The sequence below is a fragment of the Macaca nemestrina genome, chromosome 19 (genome assembly GCF_043159975.1).
Source record: "Macaca nemestrina isolate mMacNem1 chromosome 19, mMacNem.hap1, whole genome shotgun sequence".
Classification (NCBI taxonomy): Eukaryota; Metazoa; Chordata; class Mammalia; order Primates; family Cercopithecidae; genus Macaca; species Macaca nemestrina.
Window position 1 is genome coordinate 22,482,881 of NC_092143.1, and position 20,603 is coordinate 22,503,483.

Consider the following 20,603-nt stretch of genomic DNA (forward strand, 5'->3'; position numbering starts at 1 on the left):
AACTGGCACATAATTGGTCAGGAAAGGAAAACTTACCCTAGCAGCCACGACTTCCTGAGCACAGATGATAGATACAGTTTTAATAAAATAGCATCACCTGTCACATTAAAATCATGCTGTTAATTTGAATGGTATTCATTTGAGAATTAGATTTGTACCAAATTTGTATGTTTGTTATGGTGTTACGGTGTTAGCTATGGTGATATAGCAGCTATAAACATCCTTGTTCTTTTTATATTTGGATGTATTTTAAGAAATATTATAGTAAAAATAAGGCAACATGGCTTCTCACTGATGTTTTTTCTCTAAAGGGGGTCCACCTTATTCAAGCTTAAAAATACTGCACTACAGCTGGGCGCAGTGGCTCACGCCTGTAATCCCAGCACTTTGGGAAGCCAAGGCGGGCGGATCACAAGGTCAGGAGTTGAGACGAGCCTGGCCAATATGATGAAATCTCGTCTCTACGAAAAATACAAAAATTAGCCGGGCATGGTGGCGAGTGCCTGTAGTCCTAGCTACTCAGGAGGCTGAGGCAGGAGAATCACTTGAACCCAGGAGGTGGAGGCTGCAGTGAGCCAAGATCACACAACTGCACTCCAGCCTGGGTGACAGAGCAAGATCACATCTTAAAAAAAAAAAAAAGGAGCTGTACTATCTCATGACTACTTGTTCTTCCCAAGAAAAGCAATATCAGAATAACGTGCTCCTTGAAGAGAAATTTTGGAGAAGAAAAAAATATAAGCACAATCAGTTAAGCACTGAGTCAGTAACATCAGTATAATAGACAAAACATGTATTTTTATGTTTACTCTTCAATATTGGGCTGAGTTTAGAAGAGATCTTCTAACTTACTGACCCTGGCCAGGTGTGGTGGCTCATGACAATAAACCCAGCAATTTGGGATGCTGAGGCAGGATGACTGCCTGAGCCCAGGAGATTGAGACCAGCCTGGGCAACACAGCAAGAACTTGTCTCTACAAAAAATAAAAATAAAAAATTAGCCGGGCATGGTGGCAAGTGCCTGTAGTCCCAGCTACTTGGGAGGCTGTGGTGGGAGGATCACTTGGACTTGGGAGGTCAAGGCTGCAGTGAACCATGATAATGCCACTGCACTTCAGCCTGGGCAACAGAGTGAGACCCTGTCTCAAAAAACAAATAATAATAATAATCAACCCTTCGATTTCTTTCTCTTTTTCTTTTCTTTTTTCTTTTTTTTTGAGACAGAGTCTCGCTCTGTCGCCCAGGCTGGAGTGCAGTGGCGCCATCTAGGTTCACTGCAAGTTCCGCCTTCCGGGTTCATGCCATTCTCCTGCCTCGGCCTCCCGAGTAGCTGGGATTACAGGCGCCCGTCACAAGGCCTGGCTAATTTTTAATATTTTTAGCAGAGATGGTGTTTCACCGTGTTAGCCAAGATGGTCTCAATCTCCTGACCTTGTGATCTGCCTGCCTCAGCCTCCCAAAGTGCTGGGATTACAGGCATGAGCCACCGCGCCTGGCCGAACCCTTCGATTTCTTTGTCAAAATTTTCCATTGCTACTTTCATGCTATACACATGTGAATATGAACATAGGATCTGAAAAGCAGCAGCCGCGCTTGAGTGCCATGCTGTGGTCCCACCTAGGCTGGCTACCAACTACATTTAGATGACAGCAACAAGCAGCAAAGTTTTAAGCTCTCCTTTTCTCCATTTTTCATCTGATTTTGTATTAATCTGTGCCATAATTAAAACACAAACTCAATATTTGTCTCTCACAACATAAAGTTTGAGGCCCTGTTTGCTTACCAAGCTCCAAGATCAGATTCCACCCCGAAATGCCCCTCTTAGCATCTATTTTCTAGCAGACTGGAAGGTGCAGCAAACGAGTTTCCCTCAAAGCACCACCACCTGAGCTGGCACCTTTCAGGACAACAGACTCCATAGGTGAAGTAGAGACCTCACACCCACCAGATGGTCCTAACAGCCCAAGTGCACCCAGGTACTGGGTGATCAAGCCAAAAATAAGACCTGGGACCGACATAAAGACTTCTTTTTACAAAGAGAAATCACAACTGCAAAACAACTATCTCAATCTCAACAAAGCAGCCTTCCAAAGACTATCTTAAAATACACCATCCAAAGACTATCTTAAAACACACATATAACTTTGAAAATACCAATAGTGAGAGATTACGAAGAGTTCAACTGGGAGAACTCTGTCCCTAGAGCTCTAATATCATGGATCGCCAAAGGAGGCTGCTACATACACGCAGAATCTTCCCAGAACTGGACAATAACCAGTAAAAGTGGAGAGCAGCCGAAAGAATTAGAAACCTTCCTATTTAGAGCTGTATATCATTCTAGCCCTCTAACCATTCTCGACTAAAACTAATTCTCAAAAGGGCTCCTTACCTCCAGCAAATCAAAATATTTTTAATAGTTCAGCTACCTCTAAATCCAGAGTGGTCCTACGTGATCTTCCAAATTTCCTTTTGCCTCTTATCTCTTCCCAAAGGGACAGTAATTAATTTGAGAAGCTTGCCATAGTTAATATCCACAGGGAATAAAGTTTTTAAGTTGTAAGTTTTACATTTTACCTTATCTTAATTATAACAGTATTTTTTTTAAAGGAAAGAATGGTAAATGTTCCCATATTTATAACTGCAAGGGAAAGCCAAGGTCTAAAGGAGATTTCTTCGTACTACCCGCTGCAAGTCCTTCAGGATTGCAAAAAATCGATCCTATGCACAGCTAACTATAAATAGCCACCTTCCTTCCTGCCTCCTCAGTCTGGAGCCACCACGACAGAAAGAAAAAAAAAACCCATAGTCCAATGTGCATCTTCCTTGGCATCCCTGTGAGGCATGAAGCAGCAGGGTAAATGGAAGGAGTAGATTTTGACATCTGGAAGACTTGCGTTCAAATTCTGGCTCTAACACTTACTAGCCGCAGAGCTTTGGCCAAGTGACTCATCCTGTCTAAGCCTCAGTTTTTTATCTGAAAAACAGGAAAAATCATATTTTCGGATCTAACATGACTGGTTCATGGATCCAATTAGATAACCCTGTAAAACTGATACTACACTACAGCAGGGTTTCTCAACCTCGGCAGCATTTGGGGCGAGATCATCGTCGTGGGAGCCGTACTGTGCCATGTAAGATGTTCTGCGGCATTTCTGGCCTCCACCTTCTAGAGGTCAGAGGCATCTCCTAAGTTGTGACAATCAAAAATGTCTCCAGGCAGCTGGGCACAGTGGCTCATGCCTGTAATCCCAGCACTTTGGGAGGCCGAGACGGGTGGATCACCTGAAGTCAGGAGCTCGAGACCAGCCTGACCAACATGGTGAAACCCCATTTCTACTAAAAATACAATTAGCCAGGCGTGGTGACAGGCACCTGTAACCCCAGCTACTCGGGAGGCTGAGGCAGGAGAATCGCTTGAACCCAGGAGGTGGAGGTTGTAGTGAGCCGAGATCGCGCCACTGCACTCCACCCTGGGCAACAAGAGCGAAACTCCGTCTCAAAAAATAATAATAAAAAATAAAAATAAATAAAAAATAAAAAGTCTCCAGGCATTGCCAAATGTCCCCTAGGGGAGAAGGAAGGGTACAAGACAGGCTCCAGTTTAGAGCCCCTTACTAAGTATTTAATAGAGATAGGCTTCTTGCCCTCCTCCCATCTACCTAGTCCTCTGAAGAAACCTAGCGATTATTCCAGACACCTCCCTTTTTCTGTACCTAATCAATCATAACCAAATCCAATGGAAGCTGCCTCCTAAATACCTCCTGCCTCATCCCCTGGCACATTTCACTATCATCACCACCATTTCTGCCTGGATAGCTCGTGCAACTGCCTAGGGTTGTCCAACTCAAATCCAATCTCCCCAAAGCTGCACAGTGAGCTTTAGAAAAGCCCAGATTGCCAGGCCCAACGGCTTGCACCTGTAATCCCAGCGACTCAGAAGACTGAGATGGGAGGATTGCCTGAGGCCAGGGGTTCGAAACCAGTCTGGGCAACACACTTACTAATAAGAAAAGCCCAGACCTCAACAGGTTTCTCCGTGTGCCTCAAACAATATAGTCCCAGCTCCTTGATGAGGTCCACAAAGCTGTTTACATCCAGCCACTTCTTCCTTTGGCTTTTATGGTCTGGCCACTCAGGGCTCAGCTGTGCCTTCCCCACCTCAACCCCACCCCCAACCAACCCCTGCTTGAAGCACTCCCTGACACACCACAGCGTGATGGTTCCACTCGGGGTATCTACATGCGGACTGCTTGTTCAAGTTCTGGCTCAGCCACTTACTAAGTAGTTCTGTGACCCTGGGCAAGTTATTTAACCTCCTTGTACCTCAGTTTCCCTACCTATAAAATGATAGCACCTACCTCAAAGGGCTATTGTGAGGATTCATGTTAGTTTTTTTAAATGTTTATTTTAATTGATGAAAACTGTATCTGTTTATCATGTACATGTTATTTTGAAATATGTACACACTGTGGAATGGTTAATTTGAGCTAGTTAACCTATGCATTACCCCGCATACTTACGAAGTTTGCATACGAAGAACATTTAAAATCTACTCTCTTGGCAATTTTGAAGAATACACTGTTACTAACCAGAGTCAACATGTCCCACAAGAGGTGAGTTTGTTTGTACAGCACATTTACATCAACATCTAGCCAAGTGACAATTTCATGGACGGGATGAGGTGGGTTGGCAGATTCCAAACTTCCTAACGCTGCTGTCACTCCAGGGGAGGAGTGACATCTCAGTTTTCTAGGTCTGCTGTGGTTTAACACCTGGGCAAGGAGGACACTGCCCTTCTTAGCCAGGCAGCATGGATCCTGGAGTCACAAAAGAAACATCGGTTTCAAGCAGATGCTCCGGTATTGGTAGTGGCAGTTTCAACAACTTCTTTGCCCTTTCAAGAACCTCTGGGGGAAAAAATGGTATAAAGCAATCAAACATGAGTCTGCGACCTTCTTCTGTGGAACACATTCGCCTCTCTTGGGGCCAAGAGAGGAGGGGAGTCTTTTCACTTAGAATTTGAGGAAAGAGAATAAAGAGTAAAATTATCGGTAATGACACAGACTAGAAAATAGGAGGAGGGGCTGAGCATGGTGGCTCACACGTGTCATCCCTGAACTTTAGGAAGCCAAGGTGGGAGAAGTGCTTGAGCCCAGGAGTTAGAGGCCAGCCTGGCCAACATACTGCGATCCCATCTCTTAAGGAAAAAAAAGAAAGAAAAAGAAAATAGAAGGAGTAATCTATATTGCACAAACAAATTAGAATTCAAAAATACATTAAAAAGATGTTTTTTCTTTGACCAACTGACCTCAAGATTGTCTAACCTGAGATCATCACTTGAATGGAGTAAACCATTAAGGGGTCTGATTCGGTGCTTGGGACTGGAGATAAATCATTGGGATGTGGCTGTTGCTCTGAAGAGGTGCCTAATCTATATGAGACAGGAATATAAACAAATAATCCTTCATTGCTGTCAGTGAAGTATTCAGTAGAAGTAACCATGCAGGAAGGTGCCTTTGAGTCTGGGATGTGAAGAGGGATAGTTGGAGACACAGAGTGCCCAGCTTTGAACAGTGACTTCTGAGCTGACTCTTACATAAAAACAATAAAATGCGCTAACAGCTATGATTCTGGATGCCCAGGCTTCATTGGTCCCTGACCCCTGTCCAGGTCTGTCTCTTCAGTGTGACAAGTAGTCCTGTGCTACCCCAAATTCCTTCAGTGGATTCCTTCTCTGTTGAATTCATCAGATTCAACTGCTGTTGCCTTAAATCAAAACCCTATCAAAGATTTTGTATCAAAGAGAAGATGTGGTACAAGAAACTGGAATGGCTGGGAATGGGGAGGTACTGGTTCACAAGTATGGCATTTCCAGTTTTGCAAGATGAAAGAGTTCTATGGCTAGACGGGGGTGATGGCCGCCCAACAATGTGCATGCATGTAGTGCCACCAAACCATACACTTTAACGTGGCTAAGAAAGTTAATTTTGTCATGTGTAATTTACCACCTTTTTGAGACGGAGTGTCACTCTGTCGCCAGGCTGGAGTGCAGTGGCACGATCTTGGCTCACTGCAATCACCATCTCTCGGGTTCAAGCGATTCTCCTGCCTCAGCCTCCCGAGTAGCTGGGATTACAGGCTCCTGCCACCATGCCCAACTCATTTTTGTATTTTTAGTAGAGACGGGGTTTCATCACGTTGGCCAGGATGGTCTCTATCTCCTGACCTCGTGATCCACCCTCCTCAGCCTCCCAAAGTGCTGGGATTACAGGCGTGAGCCACTGCACCCAGCCTTACTACTATTTTTTAAAAATTGCTTTAAGAAATTGGAATGGCTGAGTGAAGGGAAGTGGGTACTCAGAGTCCCAGAATCCCAGTGTGGGGAAGTTGCTCATTCTTGATACGCCAGAGAGCAAAAGCAGAGTGGGTTAAATGGCCCCTCTTGTCTGTTAGACCCAAACTGTGTGGCTCTTCATTCTAGGCTATTTTTAAATTGCCTCAAGGCAGATGCGGTGGGGATTAGCGGGGCTATGGGACTTACTGTTAAGACCCAGGAATTCCCAGAACCAGAGACTTCATCTAGGTAAGATCACTGGCTGCCATTACCAGCCCATGGAATTGACTAGACGCAAAACCCAGAGCCTGAGTTTTCCTGGGAGCAGTTTTGCCAAAGGCATTCTCAGTAAGGCTGGAACAAGCCTGTGGCTATTCCACCCGAAGACAACCAATCCTGAAGCCCCAGACTAATGCCAAGCAGCACCCAAGAAAAGGAACTTTGCCAGTGCCTACCCCATCCAGGTGCAGCTGCAGAGGACAATGCCCAAGGGAGATTCTCACCCTGGACAGACTTCAGCAGAGGCAAGCTGCCAGACCGGCTGACCAAAGCAAACACTCCCAGCTGTTCCTGTTCAGCCAGCTACCCCACCGTGAGTGACTTATTTTCTCCTTCTCCAAATAGAAGGTTCATTGCAGTCATCCTGTTCTTTCTTGCCCATTGTAGGTTCAATGTTTTCAGAGACCAGATAATTTAAAAAAAAAAAAAAAAAAAACCTCCTTTCAGGTGCAATATTACCCAGAGATCCTTGCAATACGTAGATGCATATTCAGGTTGCCTCCCTGAGGAAAGGGAGAATGTGCGTTTCACGAAGCCAGGGGCATTTCTGAAGGTGGACATACTATCCAAGGTGTGGAATGCAGGGTCACCATGCCTACTTTACCCCCAGCTCAAGAGGTAAGGAAAAAAAGGTAATTCTATCTCCTCCTTGCCACGGCAACTGGTTGCAGGATGAACAGATCTCAGCTTCTGTGGGCCCTGAGACACAAGGGAAGATTTCCTTAATTTTAAGAGAAAGGCACAGGAGGCCTTTCTCTTTCCTTTACAAGTACATACTTAAAAACAAAAACAAAAAAACAAACAAACAAACAAAAAACAGGCATAGCTCTGGCTGGGCACAGTGGCTCACACCTATAATCTCAGCACTTTGGGAGGCCAAGGCAGGCGGATCACTTGAGGTCAGGAGTTCAAGACCGACCTGGCCAACATGGTGAAACTCCATCTCCATTAAAAATAAAAAAATTAGCTGGGTGTGGTGGTACATGCCTGTAGTCCCAGCTACTCGGGAGGCTGGGGCAGGAGAATACTTAAACCCAGGAGGCGGAGGTTGCAGTGAACCAAGATGGTGTCACTGCACTCTTGCTTGGGCGACAGAGCAAAACTGTCTCGAAAAAAAATAAAAAAATTTAAAAATGCATAGCTCTGTCAGTGGCAGCCAGCCTAGGACCAAGAAGCCCTGGAAAGAGCCAGGCTGTAGAAGGGAAAGCAGAAAAAACAATGAACCTGGTTCCTAAAGACATCCCTGAGCTGGTCCATTTCCTTACTGTCTAGGTGAACATTTCCTAATTGAGACATCATAACTAAACACCACAACCAGTTCCCATGACAACTATCAATTATCTTTCACAATTTATGGGCCACCATAAACCATGAATTGAGAAGGACCAACTCAAGCCTCACAATTCTAAGACGCCATCAACTGTCAGCTGTCACTTTTTGGGGGTGACAGGAGTGGAGGAGGATGGTGTGAGTACAAGAAATCTACCAACACTTTAAACACGTACCAACTATAACATGAATTCAGAATTATTAAAAGGCTGGGGAAAGGGGGACAAGGACAAGTCTCTGATTAAATGCAACATGGTGTTTGTCAACTCCACCCTTCTGTTTGGGAAGAGATATACTCTAGGTCACACCCAACAGTGGCTGGATATCACAAGTCAGTGGAAAGAAACAGAGAAGAGTTGACCACTCACAGGTGAGTATTGCTATGCATAGCTATCACTCTGACACCTCAAACTATTCAACACCTAATAATGAGAAGGTCTCTAATTCAAAACCTAAGAAAACAAAAATAAGGAGAAACGGATTTGAGTCTGATCACAGGAGACAATTTCCATAGCACACACAAAAAATTTCAGAGAACCCAAAACACTACTAGCAATGTAAATTACTTTCACGCAACTGAAGTGCACAGAAGGACAGAAATTCAAACTTCAAGTGTCCACAGTGGAGAGAAATGAAACATCTATTTTGCAAACTGCAAGTGGGGAAAAAGAAATACAATTTACTAGTCATTTTTTTCTTAAAATAATCCTTACTTTATCCCTCCAACTCCCAACGTAGTGGTGAGCTCCTAACATGAAAATGACCTTGTGATCCTTAGATACAAAACACAAGGCGGACCCTAAATAAATAAATGTTCCACTGAACAAACACCATGTCAATATTTGTACTGAACAAGTACTATAACCTTTCACTTGAAGCTTGAAGTACATGCCATTCGGGGATTTTTAAACTCAGGTTTAAACTTTTATATTAAGAAAAAAAGATTTATTGTAGAAATACAGAAAACACATGTAAGCAAAACAAGAGACAATAAAAAACTACCGATAATCCCCTTTGCTCAAAGATAACCTCCATTAACATGCTGGAATATATCCCTAGTCAGTTTTTCCTTTTTCTTGTTTTGTAGAGACAGAGTCTCACTATGTTGCCCAGGCTGGTCTTGAACTCCTGGGTTCAAGTGATCCTCCCACCTCTATCTCCCAAAGTGGTTCAGATCATAGGCGTGAGCCACTGCGCCCAGTCCCTAGTCATCTTCTCTACATGTAAACACTTTTACGCACAATAGGGTTCTACTCCATCCACTGTCTTATAACCTACTTTTTAATATGATACTGCTGACATCTTCATGGTATTATTCTTCAACACTGCCCCACCCCACTCATCACTCCCACAGCTGCAGTATACTCTTCTGTACCTCACTTCTCGAAAGGAGGAAAAGCTCTTACTCCTGGCTTAAAGTGCTCTCTTTAGTAATAACACAAATAATATTCACTGAAAATTAAGGTATTGATTCCAAAGGCACGGCACATGCCAATTTCTCAAGAATCAGCATAAGCATACTCTAGAATTCAAAGTCAACAGGGGAAGTTCAGCTCCCTGTAAATGTAGCTCAATCCAAAAGCCACATTCATTTATCTTCTGGAGTTAACAAGTGGGGAGGAAATACAGACAGTTTGAAACTTAAAAACCAAGTTACTGACAATAGTTAAGGCTGCATCCAATTGTCACACACAATGCACGAAGCACAAAAGGAATAAGAGCAAGAAGAATAATAGGAAGTGAACTGATTGTCTTTTTTTTTCTTTTTCTTTTGAAATGATGTCTCCTTCTGTTGCCCAGACTGGAGTGCGGTGGTGCAGTCATTACTCATCGCAGCCTTGAACTCCTGTGCTCAAATGATCTTTCCACCTGGACCTCTCAAGTAGCTGGGACCACAGGCATGTGCCACCATATCCAGATAATTCTGGTTATTTTTAGTACAGATGGGGTCTCACCATGTTATACAGGCTTTGCTTTTTCTTGAAACCTTGCACTCCTTCCTCTACCCAAAACAAACTGGGCAAGATGAAGTCAGCATGATGAGGACACCCAAAGACAACTCACTTAATAACTGAGAAGGAAAAATAGAGACTAGCAAAGAAAGCAGAAGATTCTCCACAAAGTCCCATTCTTCAGGTTCTCGGGGTAGTCAGGAGATTCGTAAGTAAGTTTGTGGAGCCTGTCACGCTGTGGGACACAAACACATGTTTCCCCATTACTAAATAGTACTGAGTGCTTACTAAGCAAAGTAATTCTCTAAATAGATTAGGATTACTTGCATTTTCTGAAAAACCAAAGTAACTTCTAGCATTAAGACAAAAAGAACTTACACATGTAAATAAAACTAACCCATTCAACACAAACATCTTCAATTAAACAAGAAAAATTGATAGAAAGGGTCATCTCCTATATTACCTCTGACCCAAAGTCTGCCCTCACAGGCTTCCTCACATTAGTGACATCCAACACTCACTTGCCAAAACATAAATCTAAAACTTAACGTCACAGAGATCAGGTTAAAAAAATGATTAGCTTTGCATTTTCCAACATTCATTCATAACAGAAGTTCAACAGAGGCAACTCAGTGTGACCTCCGGTCAGCTAGAGAAGCATTGGCCATGGTTCCCAAGTGCACTTCTCACTGTTACAACAATCTCAGCATTTACCCACAATGGGAATTCCAGCTTTACTACATGCTTTTAAATATACATTCTAAGACATGATCCAAAATTGCACCCAAGGAGACCAAGAGCTAACCCTTGATTCAGGGTGGAAACTAGAAATTAATTAGAATGTAAAAATTGTTGGCCGGGCGCAGTGGCTCACACCTGTAATCCCAGCACTTTGGGAGGCCGAGGCAAGCGGATCACATGGCCAGGAGTTCAAGACCACCCTGCCTAACACGGTGAAACCCCGTCTCTACTAAAAATACAAAAAAATTAGCCGGGCGTGGTGGCGGGCGCCTGTCGTCCCAGCTACTCAGGAGGCTGAGGCAGGAGAATGGCGTGAACCCGGGAGGCAGAGCTTGCAGTGAGCCAAGATCACGCCACTGCACTCCAGCCCAGGCGACACAGTGAGACTTCATCTCAAAAAAAAAAAAAAAAAAAAAAATTGTTAACACAGGTAAGTCCAGGGGGTGGAGATGCAAATCAGGCCCTCGTCACCACACCACTGGGTCCCCTCAAGTCAGGGCACACGGTCTCTGCCTGGTAGACAGGAGGTGGAAACATGCCGGAGCCACTTAAACAAGCCATCTACATGTCACTTCAGTGTGCCTGGGAAATCACTGGTCCACTGCAGCCCAAACAAAGTGACGGGTGATGGGACATCACCCAAACCAGCAAAAGGACAGTTCCCTCGGTTTGTTCATGCTCTTCATGGGACCACTATCCTTACAAGCCCTTCCAAGTTCCACCTTCACAGGATAGATTTCACATCACAGCTTTTTTTTTTTTTTTTTTTTTTTTTGAGACAGTTTCACTGTCACCCAGGCTGGAGTGCAGAGGCGCAATCTCGGCTCACCACAACCTCCATTTCCCAGGTTCAAGCGATTCTCCTGCCTCAGCCTCCCAAGTAGCTGGGATTATAGGGGCATGCCACCACGCCCGGCTAATTTTTGTATTTTTAGTAGAAATGGGGTTTTGCCATGTTGGTCAGGCTGGTCTTGAACTCCCAGCCTCAAGTGATCTGCCTGCCCTGGCCTCCCAAACAGATAGGATTACAGGCATGAGCCACCATAGGCGGCCACATCACAGCTTTTTAAACTTAAAAAAAAAAAAAAGAAAAGAAAAACTCACTTTTGAATGGCCCTTTTCTTTTGGTGAATAGGAGGTATAAAAAGAATACAAAATCTCTTGGTAGATGTCTGCCTGCCAAGAAGTCACCAAACACTGAATGTGATGACAGCAAGGGAATCTGAGAGCCTTGCCATTTAACTTGGTGAGTTTTGAATCAATACAGGACTGAAGTCAGGGACAAAAAGTCGACTGGGGTGTCAAATTTAAGCTAGTTACCCCAGATACACTTACATAATAAGGCTTTTCTCACCTAAAGGCATTACAATAATCACCACTCAGGTTCAAAACGAAGTATTACAATCACAGTGAGATTCTACTATTCATGAAATAAGAGGCCCAGATCTTTACACCATCGACCACCAAACGTCCTGCTAAAACTTCAGCCACAATCTTGCATCAGGAATCAAGAATGTCTCTGCTAATCAAACATCAGTAGTTGTCGTAATTATCAGCTCCTTCTCAGAGTCAGTAACAGAAAGTTATGGGAGGGTCCACACAGCAGAACTAGGACTATTTAGGAAGTCTCTACTAAATCTAAATCTAGTTTCTAGTTTTCTAAATCTAGTTTCTTTATTCTCAACTCTAAATTATGCTCTCATTTCCATATTCCAGCAACAAGCAACATCCAAGCCAACAGTAACATTAAACAGTGAAGAGTACAAACATTGCCACCTATAGTCTGAAAATGAAATACATTTGTTTATATTGTGACCTGGAAGAGAGAAACAATGTAAAAACAGAAAGTAACATTTTGTCATACTTCTCCCACCCTTCTTTAATCCTCCTGCCCTAATACTTATTGTCACCATTATATTATTTATATATTATTCTAATCCTCCTTAGCATGGACTACCAAAAGATCAACACATAGTTTGCTTTATCGCCAGTTAACAAATATTTCAGTAAGACAGACCCACTTATTCAAATACCTGCAACATCAAAAAGCTTGAAAACTCTTAAGTTAGGATCTCTTTTTTTCACTGCTGCTACTCATCTAAGACTGGAAATTTAAGGGCAACAATAAAATCTGTTTAATATAGATCTTGTAACTTAAAATAAAAAATTTAATTGGCTGTTAATCTATCACACACTGCCATGTTTTCATGATGCCATTTTAAACACTGCACAAGCAGACAGGTGATTAAATTAGCAATGAGCACAGCTGCTTCCTTTTGAAATGAGTGCAAAAGTAATTTAGCAGAAACTCCAAGGTACTGCAGCAATAATGTCACACTCAGTCATTCTTTTATTTATTTATTTATTTATTTTTGATATGGAGTCTCGCTCTGTCGCCCAGGCTGGAGTGCAGTAGTGCAATCTTAGCTCACTGCAAGCTCCACCTCCCGGGTTCACCCCATTCTCCTGCCTCAGCCTCCAGAGTAGCTGGGACTACAGGTGCCCGCCACCACACCCGGTTAATTTTTTGTATTTTTAGTAGAGACAGGGTTTCACCATGTTAGCCAGGATGGTCTCGATCTCCTGACCTCGTGATCTGCCTGCCTCGGCCTCCCAAAGGTGCTAGGCAATCATTCTTAATATTTTTAAACAGTTTTATTGAGATGTAATTCACACACAACACAATTCATCCATTTAAAGGGTACAAAACTCAATGACTTTTAATATGTTGGGAATTCTTCTTTGGGGTGATCTTGGCTTGTTTGCCTTTGTTTTCTGAGACAGTGTCTTGCTCTGTCACCCAGGCTGGAGTGCAGTGGCATGATCATGGCTCACTGCAGCCTCAACCTCCCAGGTTCAAGCCATCCTCCCACCTCAGCCTCCCCAGCAGCCACGACCACAGGTACATGCCACCATACCCAGCTAAGTTTTTGTATTTTTTGTAGAGGCGGGGTTTCACCACGTTGCCCAGGCTGGTCTTAAACTCCTGGGCATCAAGCAATCTGTCCACTTCAGCCCCCGAAGATTACTCATTTTTCTGGGGAAAATATACCAGATATATTGAGGTACCCCAGAATCCCAAAACAAGCTTTCCCAAGTAAGCTTCCTGGTGATGTGGACACACACTGCACTGAAGAAACACCTGAATACTGTGCAATGGTTTTCATTTGAATTGCATTCTGTAATGGCAAATAAACTGCAGTCATCTGAGGATCACCATTTGTCACCGTCCTCACCCTTGGAGCAAAATTATTACTATTCTTTTTTTTGAGTTTTGCTCTTGTTGCCCAGGCCGGAGTGCAATGGCCTGAACTTCTCTGCCTCCCGGCAATTCTCCTGCCTCAGCCTTCTGAGTAACTGGGATTACAGTTGCCTCCCAACATGCCCAGCTAATTTTTGTATTTTTAGTAAAGACAGAGTTTCACCATGTTGGCCAGGCTGGTCTCAAACTCCTGACCTCAGGTGATCCTCCAGCCTCGGCCTCCCAAAGTGTTGGGATTACAGGCATGAGCCACTGCCCCGGACTATTATTATTGCGACAGAGTCTCACTCTGTCACCCAATCTGGAGTGCAATGGTGTGCGATCTCGGCTCACTATAATCTCTGCTTCCAGGGTTCAAGCTATTTTCCTGCCTCAGCCTCCAGAGTAGCTGGGATTATAGGTGTCCACCACCATGCCCAGCTAATTTTTTTTCTTTTCTTTTCTTTTTTTGTTTTTGTAGAGACAGGGTTTCACCATGTTGGCCAGGCTGGTCTCAAACTCCTGACCTCAAGTGATCCACCAGCCTTGGCCTTCAACATGCTAGGATTACAGATGTAAGCCACTATGTCTGGCCTAAGCAAAATTATTTTTATTCCTTAAATTAAGGAAACTGATGTTCAATAATGAAATAAACAATCATAACATTCTGATTTAATAAAACTAAATATAATGAAAATTAAAATGTCAATGTCTACAAATTCCACACACACTACATCTGTGAAGAAAATAAATTATATTCAGTAGTTTGTTTTTTTTTTTTGAAACAGGGTCTCACTCTGTTGCCCAGGTTAGAGTGCAGTGGCATGATCTTGGCTCACTGCAACCTCTGCCTCCAGGTTTAAGTGATCCTCCCACCTCAGCCTCTCAAGTAGCTGGGACCACATGCACATGCTGCCATGTTTAGCTAACTTTTCTATTTTTTGTAGAGGTGGGGTTTCACCATGTTGCCCAGCCTGGCCTCAAACTCCCGAGCTAAAGTGATTCACCTGCCTCCATCTCCCAAAATGCTAGGATTACAGGAGTGAACACTGTACCCGGTCCCTAGAATCAAATTTTAAAACAACACGTTATATTCAAGAATTTTAAAAACTGATTTTAAATGTCACCATGAAAACTAGGCCCTTTTAAGATTTGTTTCTCAAACATTACCTATATGTCCTGGGTATACAGTCTACCATCCAGCATCTAGACCCGACACAGGCCTTGGACTTGGCATGACTGGGCAAGCCTTCTCTCTCTTCAGAAAACAGCCCGTCAGCATTCACCTTGAGATCCAAGCAAAATCTAAACCACAATTTCTGAAAGCAATCTTGTCCTCACCGTTTTGCACAGCTGCAAAGATGGCACATAGGGTCTCCCAAGTCATCTCTTGAAAATACACACAGGCCCCCTTTTTAAAACTAACAACTATTCTTAATCACTTACAGATGGCTATCCAGTTGGCTATCATCTAGGACCCCAGTTCCTTCTTTGCTAATGCCTATTTAAGAGCACTTCTCTTTTCCTAGCAGTTTTCTCAAACATAGAAAAGCAGAAATCTGACTACTCGTTGACTTAAAAGTATTGAATGATTGGAGCTATTGAAACTGATGGCTTGGAGTTTTCCCAGGTTTCTAGTCACTGTAATTCATCAATTCTAAAATATCCTTGTTTTCATATTTCAACTTCTCTGAAATAAGGATGCTTCATAAGATGAACAGTATGTCGTAACTTGACAGCAATTTTTTCTCTTAGGGGTACATGAAATAGTGGCATTATCTTAAAAGTGACAGCATCTTAAAGTGAAAGAAATATGGTATCCACGCCAAAGGTTAGCCTTAAAGGTTTGTTATGAAGTGGATAATTATATGTAAATGAGTAGAAACACCCCTAAGACAACAGAAAGTAGTCGTGACTGCAACCATAGCACAACTAGCTGCCACATCTCAAAGGACATAATGCAAGCCACTGACTGTAACTAGGTTAGAATGTGGCCCCAATTAAGCCAGATTTTTACCATTTTCATGAAATTTCCAAGCTTTAAAACACTCTGGAGACCACATTAAGCACGGCTCCTGGTCAAATCTGGTCCAGTAGCCATCAGTTTGCAACCAGTGGTGTTTATTTCTCTTACATTATCTTGAATAATCTAGATATTAAGACCTTTCCAGGCATTTGGCAGAAAGGGAGGATTATTCAGCATGTTAAAAACTAGGCCTTTCTCTTCAAAATACCTGGCTCCATAACTTGTTTTGTGTCCTTATCCAGGTCACGTAACCTCTTTGAGCTTTCATTCCTCATCTGTAAATCACAGCCCAGCTCATACAGTTCTCATGAGAATTAAGCAACACAGTATGTGCACAAGGCTCAGCACTTTGCTCTCATGGCGCATCTTAAAAGTGACAGTATCTTAAAGTGAAAAACATATGGTATCCATGCCAAAAGTTAACCTCAAAGGCTGATTATAAAGTAGATAATTATATGCAAATGAGTAGAAAGACCCCTAAGCCAGCAAGCCAGCAGGGAGCTGTGGTGACTGGCACCTATAAGCAGATCTGCCACATCTCAAAGGACATAATGCAAGCCACTGATTGTGCCTAGGCTAGAATGTGGCCTCAATTAAGCCGGATTTTTACCATTGGTATAGAAGAGGCATTCAAAAGTAGCCAACTATCGTATTTGTATAGGATAAGGAGAGAAGGTGTCATTTATCCTATGTCAGCCTGGCCTTCATTTGTATGCCATTTGCTTCATTTTAACTACTAATGAAATTACTTAATGTCATATCTAATGTGATAAGAAGCTGCCATTCAATCCCAGTATTTTGATCAGTAGAAAAATCTTTTCAATAAATTATCCCTTTCTAAAATGGATTAAAGATTTCAGAAAGTTAGCAGTAACATTCATAAGTAAACTATACCAAAATGCACTACAGATTGACAAAAATAAATAAATAAAACAAAACAAAAAATCCACCAAGGACTCAAGCCAGATGCAGAAACTAGTCAAAAGTGTTCTGATTCCAAACCAAATGTGATTTTGGGCCATGGATCAGAAGTTTTGTAAACTGCTAATCCCTCCAACACCAAAAGTACTTCATCTGACGGTTTTAAATCTGGCTACCTAAAATGACATGATTTAAATCAGGATAAATATGAATTATAACTCACCAGAGAAACCTCCGCCTGAAACACACAGCAAAAATTAAATAGCACATACATTCACACAAACACAGCCCACATCTCAACCCCTTACCTTCTACAAAGGGGACAGACATCTGCTGATGATGCAAGGAACAGCACCAAAGCCTCTGCTTTGGCATCCCCATTTTCTGGGTTCATGCAATGCTTCATCAACAGCAGTGCAGAGAACTCAACAGTCTTTATGAGCTGGGACATAACTAGGTGCACTCCAAACCTATCATGCTTTTCATCAATCTCAAATCAAAATACAAATCTACTTTGAAGAAATGTGGTAGGTATGAGTGTCTACTTTGCTAAAGGGTTTATGAGGTCACTCGTCTAAATAGCGGTCAAAATCTCTTCGTATGGGATATTCTGCAGCACACCAGGCCTACGAGCTGAAGTGCACCCATACTTAATACGCCTTGGAAGAAAAACCCTGCCGTTTGCTTCAGCGGGCATTCTACTTTCAGAGCCTGCTAAAACCTTCCATTGGTTTTTCTTACACATACTAATTCAGGGACACAAAACAAGCTGTGCAAATTCAACAATTTGTCGTTAATATTCTACGAAGGCATTCCCTGATTCTCTGAAGGGCAACCTGACAGCATGAAACCGCCCATGAAAAACAAATACCACTGAAATGTGAAGTCATCAAAACTGCCCTCGCTTATTTTTTCACTGGTAGGAGAAAGTTGAAAAAGGAAGACAGATGAGACTCATCTTGTGTAAGACAATGTGTGTGCAACTAAATATTACCAGCGACATGGCAATAAATAGATAATAAAAGATGTCTTCATCACCTCTTGCTATTTCCTATACAGCCCCAAATTCCCTTCTAGCAACATGCAGGAGTGAACCCAGTCACATGCCAACACACACTCGGACTCTGTTTACATTCCAAGCTTCACTTTCACACTAGACACCAGTTATGATGATTAGTAGTGACTCCTGTAGACAAAAGTGGCAAGATGTGCTCTAGGTAGATTCTGACACTCACTGCCAATGTAAATAAAGCATAAACAACAGTGACATTAACGTGTTTTATCTATCCAGTTGCACTTCTCAAAACACTCTTAAAATCCTTTTTTCGGAGAGTTTTTACAAATAATCATGTTATTAAAACATTTTTTAAAAGAACCTAGGATGAAATGCAGCTGTCCTCACCCCCACGCCCCCCCCCCCCCGGGCCCCGCAATACGTCAACCCAAGTAGCCCCTTTGTTTAGGAATGTCCGTGTCTCTGCAACTCTAAGAGCTCAGGGCCTGCCCTCTACTGCCACTAATTAAATGGAGAAGTAAAGGATGCAATCGAAAGCTCCTCAAAGAGAGAAGCCAGGAGGGAGAGAGGAGAATCCCCCGGGGTCAATGAAACAATGCTACTTTTCACCTATCCCCAGGTAGTTACACAAAACGGGAAATTATTTTACAAAAGCACAGCGAGGCAAAGTAATCAAACACACAAATCACACATTATTTGCACTGTGATCATTCTTTGATCAAATAAATACATCAAGCTTTGCCTAGCACCGCTAAGAAAACAATTCATACCCCAAACACCCTTCCCACCCCAAAATACCTTTCATTCCACACTTACGTAGCACACAGGCACACACACACACTATGCCAGAGTAGGAGAGCTGCAGAGAGCGGAGCCATAACGCGAGCCTGTCTCAGATAATAGCCTTTCTTCCAACCCCACCCCCATCACGAGAGAAAGAGAGAACCTCTGAAAAGAAAGGAGGGAGGGAAAGAAAGAGAAATCGAGAAAGCCTGAATTTCCAGGCATCAACTTTTCATGAAATGCACAACCAGGATAGGAAATACCTCCCTGCTGAGTAATGCTTCTTGGGTTGTAAATTCACCTCTCGAAAGGGTAGCCAGACCTGAGCGCGCACCCCGACAGATGGCAAACCACTCCTACCTGCTCCATCCAGCCTGCCTGTCACGCCGCGCCCGCGACAAGGGTCCCACCCCCCTTTTTGGCAGAGCAACATACCAGTAAGGGCCGAGGGTGGCTGGTCGAAAGAGGACTAGGCAGTGATTTAGAAGGACTGTTTCAAAAGGGGGGAGTGGGAGGCACGGAAGAGAGAGAGAAGGTAAAAACAAAGCCCTTTCCAGTGAAACCGACCGCCTGGAAGGCGTGGCTTATTCATTCGCTTTATTAATAAAAGAGATCAATTGAGCTTTCCTCTCCCCACCCACCCCGGAGGTGCCGGGCTTTGAATCCTCGGGAGGAAAAAAATGGCAGGGCTGCAAGCTTCCTCCCCAAGTTTGCAGGAACACCTGCCACCAGCCTTGAACACCTCCCCCACCGAGGCTCCGAAATCCACAATCCTAGCCGTAGACTTTGCAAAACGAGGGGAGGGACACGCGCAGCGTGTCCCCCATTCCCGGCGGGATAAGCACGCACAGGCTTCTGAGCGCCTGCTGATCCACACAATCATGAGACAGAAAGTTCCAGGGGGAAATGATCCGGCTCCTCCGCAGCCCCGGGTCTCCAGCCGCGCGACCCAGACGTGACATGCATCATGGACTCCCGGGCTGCAGGGGCGAGAGGCGGAAAGTTGCCCAACAGCCCCAGGAGACGCTGCTTGGAGAGGAAGGGGGAAGAGACGAAGGGGGAAGAGAGGCGCGCGTGCCCCCTCCCTCCCCTCCCAAAAGCGAGGAGCAGCGGAGTGAACCCCCAGCTCCAAGGGCGTCGCGCCGCTTTATTTACAAACAATGCGCTCGGCTTGACGAGGATGGGGGATGCGGAAGGACCCAAGCTCCCCTCGATCCCGCTCCGGGGCCCTCCCGCTTTGGGGCTCCTGCAGACGCCGGGTACGAGCACCCCGGGGGCGGCCCCTTTCCCCTCCCCCTGCCGGCGCGGGACAGGAACTCCCTGGGGAGTCCCGGGCAGGAAGGGGGTGCCACTCACCTCGTCTTCGGAAAGTCCATAGACCGGCTCCCCGAGCCCGGTCGCCATGGAGCCGGCGACCCGCGCGGGGTCCGAGGCGCTCCCGGCGGCTGTGCTGCGGCGCGGGCGGCCGGGTCTCCCCTCTGCCTCCAGGTCCCCCCGGTCCCGCACCCTGCCCTGCGCACGCCCTGCCGGGGAACCGGCCGGGCGCCGGCAGGTGAGGGTGCCCGAGCGCGCGCCCCGGCCGCTGCCGGCGCCGCTTCCTCCCGGAAGGCTGCGGGACCAGCGGGCCGGCGGCTCCCGAGAGCGCGCCGAGCACCCAGCGGCAGCCCCGGCGCCTCTCCCTGCGCGCGGCGGCGGCGCAGAGCCCGCCGGGCTTTCCCTCCCTGCGGCCCGCGCCTCCCTCCCGCCCCACGGCTCTCCGCCCCTCTCCGAGCCTCCTCGCGCTCCCGGGGACCCGGCTCGCCCGCCTCCTCGCTAGCGCCGTCCGGGCCCCCGCTCTCTCCGCCCCCTCCTCCGCCTCCTCCCACCGGCGCCGCGAGGGGACCCTCCCCGCTCGTCGGGGCGGGCGCACGCGCCCCCCAAGCCAATCACAAGCCGGGCTGGGGAGAGGGCCGCGGGCTGCGGGGGTAGCGGAGTTCAGCCCC

The 20,603-nt window shown here is 45.0% G+C and overlaps 1 protein-coding gene across 3 annotated transcripts in view; it reads right to left on the reverse strand.

The window, feature by feature from the left end:
• The window catches only part of LOC105477069 (NEDD4 like E3 ubiquitin protein ligase), a 362,247-nt gene extending 342,121 nt beyond the window's left edge, over positions 1-20,126 (reverse strand). For 2 of the 3 annotated variants that reach the window (XM_011733413.3, XM_011733409.3), the window contains exon 1: positions 19,978-20,125. In XM_011733413.3, the coding sequence (XP_011731715.2) occupies positions 19,978-20,025 (48 nt within the window). In that variant the 5' untranslated portion in view covers positions 20,026-20,125. Of the gene's footprint in view, positions 1-19,977 lie in introns of all 3 variants that reach the window. The other variant, XM_071085266.1, reaches the window with a different exon arrangement.
• Positions 20,127-20,603: the final 477 nt, after the last annotated feature.